The sequence below is a fragment of the Labrus bergylta genome, chromosome 12, assembly GCF_963930695.1.
Source record: "Labrus bergylta chromosome 12, fLabBer1.1, whole genome shotgun sequence".
NCBI classification, from domain to species: domain Eukaryota; kingdom Metazoa; phylum Chordata; class Actinopteri; order Labriformes; family Labridae; genus Labrus; species Labrus bergylta.
The window spans coordinates 23,551,839-23,569,150 of record NC_089206.1 but is presented as its reverse complement, the minus strand read 5'-3'; the positions used below and the strand labels follow the sequence as shown (position 1 = coordinate 23,569,150).

Here is a 17,312-nt window from a genome sequence, read left to right as displayed (position 1 = left end):
CCTCAGCCATGTGCATGGGACGAGAGACTCAGGCCTGTATCACAGTTCTCAAGCCTGTCTAGAGTATTTTGGAGGGAACTGAACAAAGGGGTCTTAGCCCAGCAACCCCCCAACAGAAACCAACGAATAGGTGTGAAAAGTGGGGGGGGGGGTGTTTGAATTCTCTATCCTCATTGGAGGAGGCCTGAGGTAAACCCACAGGCAGCTCCAGTCTTTAAAAGCAATCACCAGGCATTGCTTCCTTCTCTTCAAGTGTGGTCTGCCGACACCAGAGGATACCCTCTCCATATGATGGACTCCAGCATTCGAGACAAACCCTTTCCTGCTCTTCAAGTGTTGTCTGCTGACACCAGAGGATGCCCTCTCCAACAAGATGGACTCCATCATTCGAGACAAAGCCTTTCCTCCTCTTGACTTACATAGGTTAAACTCCAGAGCTGAGGTTGCTCAGTATTGGTAGCTCTTTACATGCTGAATTCAAGCATCAGAGGATTCAGCTGACTACTTCCACGGCATATTTTTAGGAGTTTTGGGCGCAATCAGATGCTATCAGGTTCGAGCAAAAAGAAGACTTTCTTTCCTTTGATTTTTCGTAAGACGTCATTGAACGCAACTGGACAGGAGCGCTGAAGGAAGCCCACTGATCCCTGAATCCACAAGGACACATAAAGAACTCGGCTCCTGCAACCAGAAGACCCTATAGAGCAGCGCTCTGGTCGAAGATCTGAATCCCGCTACCCTCCTCCTACATCTGCCACGAAGGAAACCTGCCTGAATCTGTTGATTTAACATTCAGCAGAGTAACGATCTAACCAACTTTGCAACGATCACCAGGAGTTACCCCAAGTAAGAGCTTTGGTCTGGGCAGAAATAGTTTCAGAAATAGTTATGTTTCTTTTATAACCACTGATAATTATGCATCATTGTTGACGACACGTCACATTCTGTATATTATCTGTTGTAAGCTGCTGTATTTGTTTTATTGTAATGAACTGCTGTGTTCGTCTATGTGTTTAATGCTATGCTAGTTTACCTTCAGTCAACGGCTTTCACGATCAGAAAGACCAGTGTACCCGCCGTTGAATCAAAGTTCGGCCATTGGCTTTCTGGTGTTTAAGTAACAGTTACTGAACTCAGCTCAGAGAGCTCAAACTATTTCAAAAGGTAGCCACACGGCTTCCTTTGTTGTCCACCATTTTTGTCACCATGTGACGAAGCCACAGGGTGCATTGTCTCTCTCCACCATCTTGTTCTCTCTCTCTCTCTCACACACACATCTACATACACACTCATCTGCACACACACACATTTACACCTCATCCACAAGCCTTTGCTTGATAATGTTTGTTGCTTAGATTAGTTTATAATAGTTATTTGTTTAATTAAGTTCATTGATGTTGCCTTGTTTAAATAAATTCTGTTATAATTTAAGAGAGCAGTTGTTTGTGATTACTGGTGTATTTGCATTGTGATATAAGCTGGGTGCGAAGGCTTTGTGTACGGATTTCATGCCTTCAATTTATTAAATATAGTTATTAATTATTAATAATATTAGTAATTAAATAACTAATGTGAGACTGATTTGAGTGATATTTTTGTTATATTTACCTGATTACAGGTTGGTGCCCCAAAACGAGATTAAACATAGTTTAATGATATTTTATTTATATTATTAATAATTAAGTATAATTATTAAAGAATATAACCAAAGTTGACTTGATACAACCCCAACAGGATCAACCAAAGACCTCTGAAAAAAAGGTAATAACATTTATTCCCACCCGAGAAAACAAAAGGGGCAAACAGAAGATAAGGGGCTGTTTGGTTGGGGTTGTTGGTGCTGTATAAACTCAATGATGAAATCGTGAAACAGACTGTGGAATATTCTACCGTCAAATTGGCCGAGGTCAGACAGTTACAACAGAACACAAATTGTTAAGAATCACGAACTGACAAAGTTTCTATGTTGACAGACTTGCTTATATTCTGAAGGTACAGCCTACAAATTCATGTCCACTTTGGTACATCTCTATAAGGCTAAAAAGAAGACATCACCTTGACTCATAAATGTCAGACATATTCATTTAATTCTATGTAAGCAAACCTTTGCTTACAACAGACAGTTGGCTCCAAACCAAATATAACTCTGAAGCTATGAGATGCCTTACATAGATATGGTTACAGCTTCAACCTAAGAGAAGAGTTACTGTCAGCTGGTAGACAGATTTAAGTGGTTCTTTCACAAAGTTATCAAAATGTATGAATTCATGAAAATCTGTCCTAACAGGGGCAGAAAGTTCTTATCATGAAGCATCACTTATTTAGAGTTTCATTTCTATTGCCACACATTTGCATGACTTCAAAATAAACGTTTAGCAGAAAAGTTAAAGGTGGGGTCAGCTGTTTCCTTTTATCAGTTTCATTATGACGTCTCATGGTATTGTAACTCAAGTGGTCTTAGAGAGAATTAGACTTCTGCTGCTTGTCTCTGCTGTGTTTCAGGTTTTAGAAAAGCTAACCTGTGATGAGAGACTCTGAAAGGGGCCAATCACAGCTTGTTTTAGAGGGAGGTTGTTCCGATTCTGTTTCAGACAAATCCACAAATACACCCCTTGAGCTGGTGAAAGCCTGACTGAAGGTCCTGCAGAAAATAGTTGGTATTTCAGCACTAAAAAAAGACCCTAACTGTGATGAACCAACATTTTAACTGTTTACACCCCAAGGCAACCAAACAGTTATCACAGAATTGGACATAAATGCTCTGTAACATTCGTCCGTAAAGCATGGAGCATGATGCCGTGGTTGGGTAGAATTCAGTGATCGTGAATGAGGTACAAGCATGCCCATGTTTTCATACAGTAGGTCTTACAGGAGTGAAGCTGCAGGGAGAATGCTGAATATTTTAAAATGTGACCCCTCTGTGCCTTTTCCCTGCCTACTACACTGGCCTGAGAGGGCATTGTTATGTCATTTGAACGCACCCATTATGCTTCCCATGTTGTTGCTTTGTTGTGGAAGTCTTTGTGGACACAACTGTGAAGCCCCAGTGGCCTAATGGATAAGGCACTGGCCTCCTAAGCCAGGGATTGTGGGTTCAAGTCCCATCTGGGGTGGTTTACAGCAGAGTGGCGCAGCGGAAGCGTGCTGGGCCCATAACCCAGAGGTCGATGGATCGAAACCATCCTCTGCTAAAACAGTTTTCCTGCCAGCTGTGCAGTTGTTTTCCTCACAGACCAGTGTCATTCTGTATGCAACAGCTGTGTATTGCTACTGGGGTATTGGTTAATTGTTTTACGACTGTTCATTGATATGTCTTCTGTGTCTTCTCTCCGTGCTGCACGTAGAAACGTTTGCTAAATCACAACACTCGGATTTCATTAGGGAACTAGCAACTCTCATATTTTACAAAGAAATTTATCTCACAACCTCCTGCCAGAATCAGCCTGAAGGCCGTTCTAATAATACAGAAAACAAACACATGTAGGATAGGACTTGAATTAAAATAAAGTGAACGGCCTTCACTTCAGGGTTATTCAGACAACTTGAGATGGAGAGCTGCAGCAGTGGCTTGTTATGTGGAACAGCAGGAGGTGAACCTCATCATGTTCAATCTGGCCATAGACATAGAAATATGTCTCGCACATCTTTAGAAAACCGTTTCTGTCCTAATGGAACATTTTTTTATGTAATAAAAATGTGATTGATATCCGACAAAAACAGCTGTTAAGCTCTTCAGTAAAAATCCCCCTCAGGGCAAACTGCACTCCTCTCTCTCTCTCTCACACACACACTCTCTTGCTCTTAAGTTTAAAGACAGTGAATAATGGTGCACAGGACAGGGGGAATAATACAGTAGGTTTGTGTATACAGCTCTACAATAATACACCTCCACACCGCTGTATGCGAGTGCAGCATCACAAAGAAAAGACAGCAGTGGGCTGAGAGCTCTGGGAGGCAGCTGAGATCCAGCAGTGGGTGGGTTCAGACAAACAACTAAAAGAAGCAGGTCTTTCTCTTTCTGCGAGGATTCTCTCCCTCTCCCTCTCTCTCTGCAGATATATATGTTTGTTGTCTCCATCTGTGCCTCTGTGCAACAGTAACCAAGCGTAGGCATAATGAGATTCATGTGCAGAGACGAATATCAACAAGCTGTGCCAATTCTCACTCACTAAACCCTGACATAAATCAAACAAACCAAACAAGCAATCAGATTTTTATTACCAAATGTTTTATTAGAAAATATTTTACACTCAAATCCAAAACAAACAAAGCAGGTAAAGCGGCAGAGCCCAGGGAGGGACATTAAGTTTGCAGATGTCTGCAAAGTCTGTCTGTAATTATCCACAGTCGCTCTGGAGATATCTAATTTTCTCTGTTTCAGTCGAGCTACAATCCTCAGCTCTCCAAACTAGACTCTGACTGATTCTACAGTGAGCAAGTTTACATGCACAGCAATCACTGAACCCCTCCTGCACATTCAGATTCTGCTTTTTAGATGATAGATTCATCGATTTAGACAAAGTAAATCAGGTTTTTCAATGTTTTTGTAACCAAAGAATTTGTAAATTCAAACTAGTAACCACAGTGTTCCTGTAGATGTAAACATGCTCACTGACTTTATTATGTTACAGGCTCTTGGTGGATGTGACCTTGATGTTCCCACATGTAAGAACATATTCTTTGTGTATTAGAGCAGAAGAACACATTTTTAGAAGTTCTCAACCAGGTCCATGATCCTCTTCCTCTCGGCCTCTTTGAACTCTTCACTCTTCCCGTCTCCGATGCTCTCAGCATACTCTGCAGAAGACAAAGAGGAGTCAGTGGGTAAGTTGACCTGACAGCAGAAGTAATGGAAGTTTGGCCGTTGAGGCTACAGAGGAACGTCTTGGCAGCGAGACAGCTTCAAACACAGCGGTGGATATGAGTCGGGGGGGGGGGGGGGTAAAAAGGTTTGAGGAAATGGCCTAACAGGCAGAATGAGCTTTAGATTCCTTATTACCAAAGTAATGAGTAAAGAGTAAAAGCTGAGGGTCTTACATTATTCAAAAGAGCACAGACAGATTAGGTGGAAATAGTGAAGAATCTAAAAAGCAGCATTCAGACTAATTGAAACTCAAAAGGATTTTTCTTTTGCTAAAAAATACAACCAAATGATGAATGTGTGAAAAATGTCCTTTAGCTCTTTCTCCATAACCTTGCTCATAGCTGTAAAAAAAAAAAAAAGAGCAGCTTATAAATAAACACATCCTTTTTGTATCTGTTTGGCTCCACAAAATGAGCCTGCATGCATTTGGTTATGCTATGACATGATTATGTATGAATGATGATTATGATGTATATTATCAGCGGCCCAGGTGGACATGAAGGTTGTCTAAAGCTTTGGTTCCCAAGCTGGGGTCCTGGGCCAAAGATCTGAGGGGGGCACAGTTGTGTCTCGATTGTGACTGCAGCTGCTGTAACTGTGTAACTTCCTGCAAAGGATCCATCCATCCATCTACAGTCTCATGCTTTCGTGCCATTGCCCTTTTTTCGGGTAATAATGCAGCATTGTTCAACAGTAGCAGATTTGGGAAAGGATTATTTCTTTGTTAATTTAAAGGACACAAAATTAAGAAAGTAAAGAAATGCATCGACTTCAGGGTTAAGAGAACTCCTTTCAGTAGATTTCATTCTACCATGTCTAAAGTACCTCTAGTCTGTGCATTACTTTGAAACAAAACCTCTTAGCACAAAACCTGTCCTTGGTAAAAATGTCGGGAGGTCCCACGTCGTCAATTGTACAGAGATCCACTGTGTGTCCTCTGGCCGTGAACAGTAACAGGTTCAGGTGTTCTGTGTAGCTCTCATACTTCATTGTGTGCCTGTGAGTGTTTGACTGTTTTCTTCATTTGGTACGCTGCCTCCCACACGAGGCCTTCGAGACCGCCGAACGGTCGATTTGTGAGTCTAATGTGCAGAAAGAGAAAGTTGCAGCTGCCGCAGCCTCGGCAGGCCCTGTGCTTTCTCTCTGTCTCTCAGCCAGCCTCTGAGGCAGGGATTACACATTAAACCCAGGGATGTCGAGACAGAAAGATGAAAAAGACTTCTTTTCTCAGGGAGACACTGCAGAGAGGAGAGAAAGAAGGGGGCTTTCCTGACAAGAGCCCGCAGGGTTTAGAAGGACGAAGCATGGCTGTCAGAGACGCAGAGGAGATTTTGTTTTTCAAGAGGGGGAGGGATGTTTTCATGTTATTAGATTGTACATAAAGAGAGTGACAGACATAATGGGACTGAGGGAAGGCCTCAGAGATACTGTGGAAGAACACAAGTCGTCTTCATTAGTGCTGTAACAAAACAGTAAAATACTGACCTAGATAATTAAACAACCAGGGACTTATTTCTGTTGTCATTTGCAGATCCTAGCTGATATATGGGAACATGATGCAATCTCTAAAATGAGGCACGACTGGAGAAGAAAGAGAGGCAAAGATGATTGATCAAACATGATGTAAACAAGCCACCGGTGTAGCCTGCTTATCAAAACTCCTTTATTTAGAATAAAACAGAGGGGCGTCCAAAAATGTGCACAGAAAAACAAGGTGCAAACTAAGGCTAGTGTTTTAGTCAAGACCACAACCGAGACCAAGACCAAGGCCATTTAGGGATCGAGACCTAGTTAAGACCAAGACAATATCAATGAAAAATCCTCATCTTGTGTGCAGCAGGTGTATCACTCACTTAGACCGTAACACCGGGAAGGTTGTGGCTGTAACCGAGGAATACAAATCTAATTATGAATCTACCGAAGTGATTTGTTCTTTTTAGAATGAGGCGTTTTCCTTCTAATCACAGTAATGACGTGGGGGTCAGTGGTGGTGATATAAAATCCAGAGTCCGCCCAGTCTGAGTCACAAGACCTTCAAAAAGTGGTCTCGAGACCGGTCTTAAGACCAAGACCGATTTCAAGTAATACAACACTAAGTAAGGCACTAACAGCAGGCTTCTCTAAGAGAGGAGAAATTGAACTAATCTTTAAAAGTGTAGCGGACCTTAAGATGAATATTTGATCAAAAGTGGAATGTGAGCAAGCAGTTAGTGTAAGAATTTGGAAAAGGGCTTGAAGCCGACATTTTGAAAAGTTAGAGCGTTACTCTCGATTCCGCTCCAAACTTACTCTGGTAATTGGTAAACTGTAAATAGACTTGACCTTTTATAGCGCTTTACTAGTCGTCTTCTTCTGCGCTTTTACACCACATGTCACACCTACACATTCTCACACTGATGGTAGAGGCTGCCATGGTAATGAGTCCGTCAGAAGTAACTAACCACATTCATACAAATTCATACACACAATTTGGGGTTAAGTGTCTTTCCCAAGGACACATCGGACATGTTGCTGCAGGAGCTGAGGATCGAGCCCTCGACCTTCCGGTTGAGATTTCTTTAAAGTTTTCAGTTCTGGTCAGAGGAAGTGTGACAGCAGTTCACTGAGGACACAGAGCGCAGAGGTCACTCCATTATTGGCTCTTTTGAGGAGAGTTGAGATAATAAAACATGACAAAGGAGGGAGTAGAGTTAAAGAAGTAAAGGACTTATCATTATCTCGACAAATGGTGGTGAAGGTTTTCTCCCACACAGCTTCCAGAGCAGCCTTGAAAAGCAGCACCAGGGATGTAACCGCAGTAAACATGTCAGAATTTTAGGATTGACTGAAAAAAGCTGGTAAGGAGACACAAGAGAGCGACCCGACAAAAACATGGAAAACCTACAGCCTCTTTCATCAGCGGCCTGTCATCGTGCTCGTGTTCCTGTGTGTCTCCATGTCTATAAATGGCGGTGCAGTCAGCCTCACAGACAGAAAGGTCAGAGATTCAGTGACTCCTCAACTCTCTGCAGAACCTTTTCTTTGGCATGCTGGTACTCTCTCCTCCTGTCACCACGGCAACGCGGCAGAGGACAATACTGTACTGAGCATGGCCATTACTCAGGTCAGTGACTGGGACTGATCTGCCATGAGTACAAGGAGAATCATTTCCAGGAGCGGTCTCTGCAGCAGCAGCAGCAGCAGCCAAGGATGGGGACACACTGTAGGACTTATAGTGTGATTAAAGCTGGAGCAGGCACACCACAAAGCATTTTAAACACTGTTATTCCAACCAGTCTGAAACTGGTTTGATCCAGCTGCACGAGGACATGTGGCACGGAGGAGTCTGTACTGTGTTAATCCAACCTTCAGAATGTTTTCAAAAGTCCTGATTTACTGATGTAAACGTGGATTAAAAGAAACATAATTTAAGTTTTTTTTTAGGGTTAATGACATGACGTCGTGTAAATAAAAAGATAATAAATAACAAGGATATTGAGTTTGTTTAATAAAATTACAAGGTGTTGAACTGTTCTATAGAAAAGGTATTCTTAAATTATCTCTGTTGTGATCTGGCGCTATATAGAAAATAAAATTAACTTGATCTTCAAGGAGGGAGGGGGGTGCCGTTTGGGCGCCCTGTAATATAATGGTAGGGGAAACACTGATCTATGCACCGTGCAGCAGTCACAGTATAAAAACGTCACTCCCCACCCTATTGGCTCGAGGTGAATTCTCCGGAGACCGAGTGGATCATGTTTTTGTCCGTAGGTAATATTTCTTAAACAACACTTCATTTTACTGATATTTTCTTATGCTGACAGTATGCAAAAACAATACAACGATACACAAAGAAAGGCAATGACCTATTTGAGTTAGAGCATACAACTAGTGTCAGAAACAGTGTCCTTCTTAGTGTTGCTGTAATAATACCAAGAAGACCAATCACAGGAGTTGAAGTCCATTTTGCTGCAACATTAAGTAACATTTTTGTAGGTTTACATCAGGCTACAGCCAAGGGTGTGCAGCTCAAGTGTAAATCAGGCTCTAGCGTGGGGGGCTGTGTCAGCCAACTTAAGTCACTTTCTGAAGCAGACAATTCGACACCCACTTCACGCTCGGCTTGGACAGCTGTGTGGAGGTGAGAAAAGAGCCGGGGTATGAACTCTTCTCTCAAGCTCTCTTTCTCATTCTTGACACAGCACACCTTTCTACAGACTATGAATGTCTTCCAGAAGAGACGGATGGAAAATGGGCACCGTTGTTCGCGCATCAAAATAAAATCCCACTCCCCCTGCCTCAGTGACCACTGCAGTTTCCCCTGCCTTCTACTGTGGCAGTTTGGATGAGCTAAAAAATAATAAAATAGACAGCCTTTACTGTCATAGTATAAAAAAAATACGAGACGGATAGAAAAAGGACACTTTCACCTTCCAGAGAGGTTCAACAGCATGTAGTACAAGCTCCTTCTGTTTGAGCATAAACGGACCTGGTGGAGCTTGTTTCTCTCCCTGATTCCAAACATCTGATAGACTGTCCACTAGGAAGTACATTTTACATCCCCTGAATGTCCTTCATTACTATTCTGGTTAGAGCACCGTTTCACACCGTTTCTCAGAGCTTCATCAGCATTACCTTAAAGACTAGACAAAGAGTCATCGTCGGTCATTCTGAAATTGAGAAACAGTTACATGTGAAACTGTATTTTATACACTCAAAGAGAGGAAATGAAAATGTCCTCATCATGATTGTGCGAAATCTAACCACCTGTGACATAACCTTCCTGAAGATCCTTGAGCGGAAAACCTTTATTTCTTTAAATCAATGTTGTCCTTATAATGTGCTTAGATGTTCTTTCTGCTGAATTGCTTCTCATTCATCGGGTTAAAGACATTAAGGTCAAGATTGCAGCGCAGGCATCACACTCTGCATGTGCTTGAGCTGTGATCCACGCACACATTCAAAGAGCAGAGGTGTGGCAGCATTATACAATGCACATAAAACATGCATATGTAATCACAAATTCAATTTATGACAAATAAATAAACCAGTCACGTCAAGATCATGCAAGGACAAGACCGGGAAAGATTAAAATTAGTATGTGTGATGGGCTGCGTTCAAATATAAACATGCAAGGGGACACATGAATACAAAGTACACCCTGAACATGCACACATCTGCATAGACCTTCTCTTAAAAGACACGGTAAACATGCACATGAAAGCCCATATTAATATGTAGACATGTGAATGGAATCATTTTGAATGTGCAAACAAAAATCATGTTAGTAAACAAAAGTGTGGTGTGGAAGCTACCCAGACAAGCAGGACATGTGTGTATGTAGACAAAGAGATGCAAACAATAGTAACACACCAGCACATTTAGGAAACACATTCCCAAACACACACAGACACACAGACTGGAGATTTGCCACACTCCCTGGCACCGCCATGCGTGACGGATGGCTCTATCTACAGAGCTACATGCCACTGAGAGCCAGAGGCTGTGTGAACGCAGGCCCGTCCTCCAGCTTCAGCTTCCCGACAATGATACAGGAAGGATGGATGTCACTTTGGGAGGAAAATAACACATCTGCCAGCTCTTTGAACACAGAACAGGAACAAATGCGGCGGTACAGAATCTCTTTACAGAGACCGAATGACAGCCCCTCGCAATTACAATGTGATTATTTCACAAAGCATATTTGCACAACAGGAGGCGTTTATGTTTCTCCATCTGTAAGCAGAGTCTGTACATGAAGAGCAAACACAGGTGTAGATATCTTTATGTACAGTACATGGCTAATGCTTGATTTTCCTCAGTTCATTTATTGCCATCATTACTTTAAAATGAAACACATTTCCTCCTGTATCCTCCAGCTCGTCTCCTAATAACCACAAGAAGAGGGCTGCGACCAGCACTGCTGTGTCAATGTACCAACGCACACATTTTAGGGAGGTAAAGAAGGGATGTACGAGACAGAGTGAGAGTTACATTTCGACACAGCATTTTTAAAATATGCCCGAGCATTTTTCTATTGTTCAAAAGATTAAGAAAAAGTGATGTTTTTTTTCTTAGCATTGAATTTTATTCCAGCACAAGCACTTTGGCAGACCAACAGATTGGGCTCGCTATCAAACCCCAACCACAGCCAAAGAGCAGCGATTAGAACAACATTCCCCCCCAAAGGGTGCTTCCCTGCCAGGGCGAGACTTGGAGACCGGATTTATGAAAATGTGAGCTTCTTTTTTTTTTCTAGGTAGAAGAGCAGGAAGTGTGTACTGATTTACAGCAATCCATTCATATGTCATGCTGATTCCCTTTCATATAAAGGATGTATGATTGTGTGTCAGGCCTAGAGAGTAACTAGAGATTCAGTTTACTCAGACATGACCACTTGGTCTTGGGATGTTAATAACCGCATCCTAGGCAAGTTGAATTATGTGACATGTGAGATAACTGACAAAGGGACTTTATTTGAGAAATGCTGCTCGTAGAAACACACTTCCTCTCTATTCCCCCCCACCATTATTTATTTTATTTTATCATGTTTTTTTTTTATAATCAAGTCAGTCTGTTCACAATGCAGCCATATGTTTGCACTTAATGTTACCATTTAAAGTTACCAGCTGAGTTGGAGGGCATTGCTTGTTGTGAAACAGCTGCATACAGTTTTGAAATAACAGTGCAGAGAACGCAGAGCAGAGAAGAATTGGTTAGAAATCAGTCAAGAAAACAGCTTTTCTATTAAATGGGATAAAACACTGGGGGAGCATGACCTGTTTTACATCTCATCCTGAATCAATAATTTATTAGAAAATGTTAAAATGTGTAAATTAGGAGGAATTCATCATGAGAGCCATTATAACACAAGTACAGGTGATTGCTTTTTTTTTTTTACATTGCTGTCATTTGAAGCTATTTTTTCCCCCAGAGCTGGCCATATATAAGTGCGAAGTGTATTTGACGAGTGGAACAAAAGTGACTCACCTCTCATGATGTGACGCACTACTTTGACGGAGCCTCCTCTCAGGTTGAGAATTTGATGGACCCTCTGCTGAAGCTGAATTCAAAGAAAAGAAGGTTCAAAGTCCAACTGACTCATTATAAAAAGTACAGATTATCTATCTTTATGCAGGTAGCTTTCCAGGAGGACAGACACTAAAATAAACAACACCAGATTTACAGGTGGATAACGAGCAGGGTTGCTACATCCATATTATATATATATATATATATATATATATATATATTTATAGTATTTGAGCACTTGGATACTTCTAGTCCTAATTCGAATCAGTTGTTTTTGTACATATTGGTGATGGTACAACTACTTAATGCTTAATTACTTAATGCTCATACCATCAAGCTAGGCTAATTAACCTCAGCTTTCAGAAGCTAGTCTTGTGTTGCAAGTTTACTGCTAACAGCTAATGTTTATGTTTTTATTGTGTACGAGGCAAGGGAAATGCAAAAAATGTGTCTTGCATTAAATGTAGCCATGGGCAGATCTTCATCTACTGTCTCTGGGTGATGGCACCAAGGATGAAAGCGATAAAAGATCAGTTGTTGAGTTTTAGCAAGGCAGAAAATGCTTACTGAAGGAGCACACTATCAACAACCTCAACATCATTTTACTGCTTCTACACCCTCTCTCATCAGAATGATTATTCAGAGGGGAAAACTCACTTTATACACCAGAGTGTGTGTGTGTGTGTGTGTGTGTGTGTGTGTGTGTTTACCTGAGATATTCCTGAGTTGCTGATCTCCACCATAATGTAGCAGATCAACTGAAGGACAAAGAGTCCAGCGTCCAGGCGGCGGAGGTAGAACTCGTCCTCCATACCGTCATCCAGGATCTCCCCCCTCCGAACCATCTCCTGCGGACACATACAGAAAGGTGAAAAGCTTGTTTGGAGGATTGTTATACCCTGCACAGCGAATAAATCACAATGAACATTTTGCTCGGGGGTTTTATTGTTCTTTGAATACTTAAAACAGATTCAACAAACGCAAGAAAACGAAGACTAAGTTTAATTTAAGTTTTGTTTTTCAGCCTTTTTCCACAAATCCATTTTCCTCATTGACCAGACACACAAATCAATTGATTTCACGGCTTAACAGCAGAAAGGGAGGGCAACGGAGTGAGGGCTCACACACTCACACATACAGAAACGCTCTTGCGTAGTTATCCATCTTAACAACCCTGTCAGTATGCCAATAACACGGAGCTGCCAATACGCGCAGAGCCTGCATTAATCATCATTAGAGATTAAGAAGCAGACCTGAGGGGGAGAGCAGAGTCTGAAGTGTAAGCTGCTGCAGTGGTGCAGAAATACTTGTGAGGGTAAAGGGTGTTGCTGTCACACAGTTTTACTTCCATGTTTGAACAATACAAGTCAAGGCCGTCACCAACATGCACGATGTCATTTCATTTATTTTATTTATCAGGGGAGAGCGTGCAATGACATTGATCATTTAGACAAAGATGAATGAAAAGATGGTTGCACCAGATTTAGGGAGTGTAATTTCAATCTGTCGTCATCACATAAAAGTGACGCAAGACAAACTATGGAACTCCACTTAAAGGTCACATATGGTCCTCATTTTAAATCAGTTTAAATAAGTCTCAGAGCTCCCCAGAACATGTGTGTGAAGTGTCTTGTTCTAAATCCACTCTGATCCTGTATCCCGTATTGTGTCTCATGTCTATAAATCCCTCTATTTCTGCCCTGCTCAGAACAGGCTGTTTTTGTGTCTGTACCTTTAAATATGTAAATGAGCTGTGTCTGACCACGCCCCCTCTCTGGAAGGGCTTCGGGTGTCTCGGGCTTTCTCGCTCCATGTCCTATTGTTGACGGTGAGAAGGAAGACTCAGAGGGCAGAACAAACACCTAGCTGTGGGAGTGTCACCCACCTGGGGGAGGGGCTACTGCACTTTGTGATGTCATGAAGGGAAAATCTCCATACGGCATGTTTGAGCACACATTTACTGAAAAGTGGAGCAGGGAAAAGACGGAGAGGATGGACTTTTCTTATAATTGTGGGGTTTGTAGACAGACTAGAGACACATTATTAGTGTTAGAAAAACACGGTGAAGTGTGTTTTGTAGAATATGTGCCCTTTGACAAATGACAATAAATAAAACACACATGACAACACAAAGTACTTAATGAAATGCTATTAACACTTTGCATTGCAATACGGAAGACAGAGCATAAAAAATGTCACACAAATGTAATCACATGGCCTCTGTTTTGCAAAAACAGTAGGTAAAATAGGATGGAATTTTCTTTTGAAATGGCATATACACATATTCACACATGTTTAAATGTAGTTTATAAGCTCTGATGACCTTTTATAATCCACAATAAGTTCTTACTTATCTTTACTGTTCATGTCTTCACTTTCTCTCAAATATCATTTCATTACATCATACCAAACATAAACTAGCATGAACTAAAGAATGAATATTTCTCAGTTGAATTCAACAGTCTGTTCAGTTAATAAAAAGGTTGATGGTGTCACACAACATATAACAGTTATATTGCACGTTTGCCTTAGAGAATCCTCCAATAAGACTTATAGGACTGTAAACTACATCTTTATTGGTTTCATTCGAGGGAAGGAGAAAGAAGTAAAGCGTGTTACAGAATGTGACACAGTCTATGAGGAAAAAGGGCAACTTCTCAAGGCGTGGCTAATGAAAACAAATAGCTTTCACCGCGGAGCTAAAGGGTACCACACATGACATTTACATCCCAATGATTTAATCTCAGAGAAAATTAAAAAACTTTCAAAAGGCCTTGTCCTTAAAGATCAATGACACTGTAAAAGCCAATTATAGCGGTGAAGTTCAGCTCATTAACACGCCTCAATCAAAGGGCAACTCATGAGGACTAGATCACTGGACTATTCTGGGGAAAAGCTGCAGGTTTCAAAGCTGGGACAGAGAACATCATATATATCCTTTTCATGACATCCTTGGGTCCATAAAGGATGTCTGGCTGCTTTAATAATGTCCTCCTTTGATAGGATAAAACAAGCAGATACAACTTTAGAACAAAGCTGTAATGTACTAAATCAACAGTGGCTTGTTAAAGATGCAAAGCAGTGCAGCTCATTAAAACAAAATAACTATAATAAAGCTTCTGAATGTGGGGCATTTGTCTCTCATGTGGCCTGTGGGGCAAAACATTGTCCCAGAATTCTGTTTTATTACGAAGCAAAGTGTTATCGCATTGTAAAACAGTCCCGAAGCTTGGCCTTGCTGCTGTCAACTAGCTCTCATTAAAGATGCACTAAAGTTGAAACAAAGCTATATGAATGTAAACTGTGTTCTCTCTCTCTTTCCAGCGAGACAAAAAAAGAAAGAAAGATTATCTCTGTTTCCAGGACAACTCTGCTCATTATTCAGAGCCAATACAGTAGCTTGAGGCAAAGTTACACAAATCTCCCAATCCAACTTCAGCAATGCGCAGGATGGGGGCCTACATGGTGCATAGATAGGACGCCGTAAATACATGCCCTCCCCCCTTAGGGAAGAGTGGAAAATATAACAGTGTGCGTATACCAAGATTTGCAACACAAAACCATGTGTTGGCTTTTTCTGTCATTGTTTACCACAGAAGGTTGTTCAACCTCATTAGCGTTGATGGCCACAAGTGCAAAGCAGAGCTATCATTGTGTGAGAGGCCTTGAACAACTTAACTCTGTTTATCAAAATGTTTCCAACACAGCGACTAGCCAATCAGATGCAGAGATGGAACTCCACCCCCCTACCAGAAAGACCAACGTGAGTACAACTTTGTCTATGATGCATGAACTGGAAAGACTAAATAGTGAACAGTTGACTTAGATCATCTTCTTGATCCAGACCCATGATCTAGACCTCGGCTTCTACAGCGAGATATGTCTTTTACTAAACATTTCCAAGAAGTGTACCTGATCTGAAAGTTTAGAATCTTAGCCATAGTCTTCATTTTTTAATGGTATTAATATTAGTCATTGTCCACAGTAAGTTTCACATGGGACACTTAGGGGGGTCTCTTTGTAGCAGAAGACTTAAACTTGACCAATTGACGTCAAGCATAGATCACAGTATAGAGGGTAGGACAGTTTTCTATTGGACACAAAAAGAGAGGTGTACAAGCCAATGATAGCAGAGCAGGGTGAGGCGAGGCAGTTTTTCTATGGGGGGGAAAAGGTGTTTTCTGTACTTCTTTGACACCTGAATAAACTGTTCCCCCATATCTTTTCCATAGCAACAGGTGGACACGTCAAAGAGTGAAAAAAAGACAAACATTTTTAAACGAGGTCTGGAAAAGTCAATTGCTGCAGCCTCCAGGGAGCCTCTCAGTAATGAAACAGAGGGAAGACGCATGATGACTCAAGCCAGACCTTTGAGTGTGCATGGGGAGCGAAAGGTTTCGGACCATGACAAGTGCATTAAATATTCATTATTGTGAGCAGCAGAAGTGGACATTTGGGATATTAAAACCCGACAGTGTGGCAGTATTCATTACAGCGAAAGAATTTAGTCCACTCGTGAGTTTTGACACTGCGGCCAATACCTTTTGTGTGGCAGCTCTGTCCCTCTGGCAAACGCTGGACAGAAGAAACGAAGAAAGAAAAACGTGTTGAAAAGAAGGATTGGACAAGTCAATTACCGCAACCTCAGGGGAGCCTGGCAGCCTGGCTACAGTACAGACAAAGAAATACGCAGTGATTTTCAGTCCCAGTCCCTTTACTGTAACCCAGCTACCTTGTGTGTTTGTGCAGCCAGGTGTGCATGATTTATGAAACACAGTTTGTGCAGTGCAAGAGTTATTGTGCAGATTTCAAGCCATCCACCTGTGTGTTACACAGGTCCAAGAAATGTTTGTGTGTCTTTGAACAAGAACCTCTCTCTGTGCGTGTGTGTGTCGATTGTTCTTATTATGTGCTTTCTGTTCCAGTGGGATGCTTCAATTCAGAATTAAAGTGAGCAGCACTTTGGTACACTTACACCCTCACAGTGGGTGTTTGCAGTGTGTGTGTGTGTGTGTGTGTGTGTGTGTGTGTGTGTGTGTGTGTGTGTGTGTGTGTGTGTGTGTGTGTGTGTGTGTGTGTGTGTGTGTGTGTGTGTGTGTGTGCTCTTTATGAGGGCGGCTTTAGCAAACACCAGAAAGAGAGAGGTTACATATCCTCATTAAGAAAATAAGATACAGAGTTTGATAATGAGGTAAACTTTGAAAGAAAAACTGAAACTCTGTGAGAATGCAGGACAACATGCTGAGTTCAAGTGATGATAATATCCCAAAAAGGGGAACAGCTGGTGCTGTAGAGTCTGCTCATAAAGTCGAGCAAAGCCAAACAGAGAGTGTTACCAATAAAAAAGGAGGCACTTGCTACCAAGATCATGATGTCATTCAGTCTTTGCTAATCACTCCAAACTTTGAATTGCTGTAGAACAGTTTTTATGTGTCGG

General features: G+C 41.6%; 1 protein-coding gene and 2 non-coding genes across 3 annotated transcripts in view; 2 read left to right on the top strand and 1 right to left on the bottom strand.

Moving 5' to 3' along the window:
• Window positions 1–3,040: 3,040 nt before the first annotated feature.
• On the top strand, window positions 3,041–3,113 carry trnar-ccu (transfer RNA arginine (anticodon CCU)). The gene has a single exon. It is a non-coding gene; the product is annotated as a tRNA-Arg (tRNA).
• Window positions 3,114–3,119: 6 nt separating this feature from the next.
• On the top strand, window positions 3,120–3,191 carry trnam-cau (transfer RNA methionine (anticodon CAU)). Its single transcript has one exon. It is a non-coding gene; the product is annotated as a tRNA-Met (tRNA).
• Window positions 3,192–4,206: 1,015 nt separating this feature from the next.
• ctnnbl1 (catenin, beta like 1) overlaps window positions 4,207–17,312 on the bottom strand; it is a 47,422-nt gene continuing 34,316 nt past the window's right edge. The window contains exons 14-16 of the mRNA XM_020636001.3: window positions 12,586–12,723; window positions 11,834–11,906; window positions 4,207–4,797 (exon numbers count right to left, since the gene is read on the bottom strand). Coding sequence (XP_020491657.1) covers window positions 4,709–4,797; window positions 11,834–11,906; window positions 12,586–12,723 — 300 coding nt within the window. The 3' untranslated portion in view covers window positions 4,207–4,708. The remainder of the gene's footprint in view (window positions 4,798–11,833; window positions 11,907–12,585; window positions 12,724–17,312) is intronic.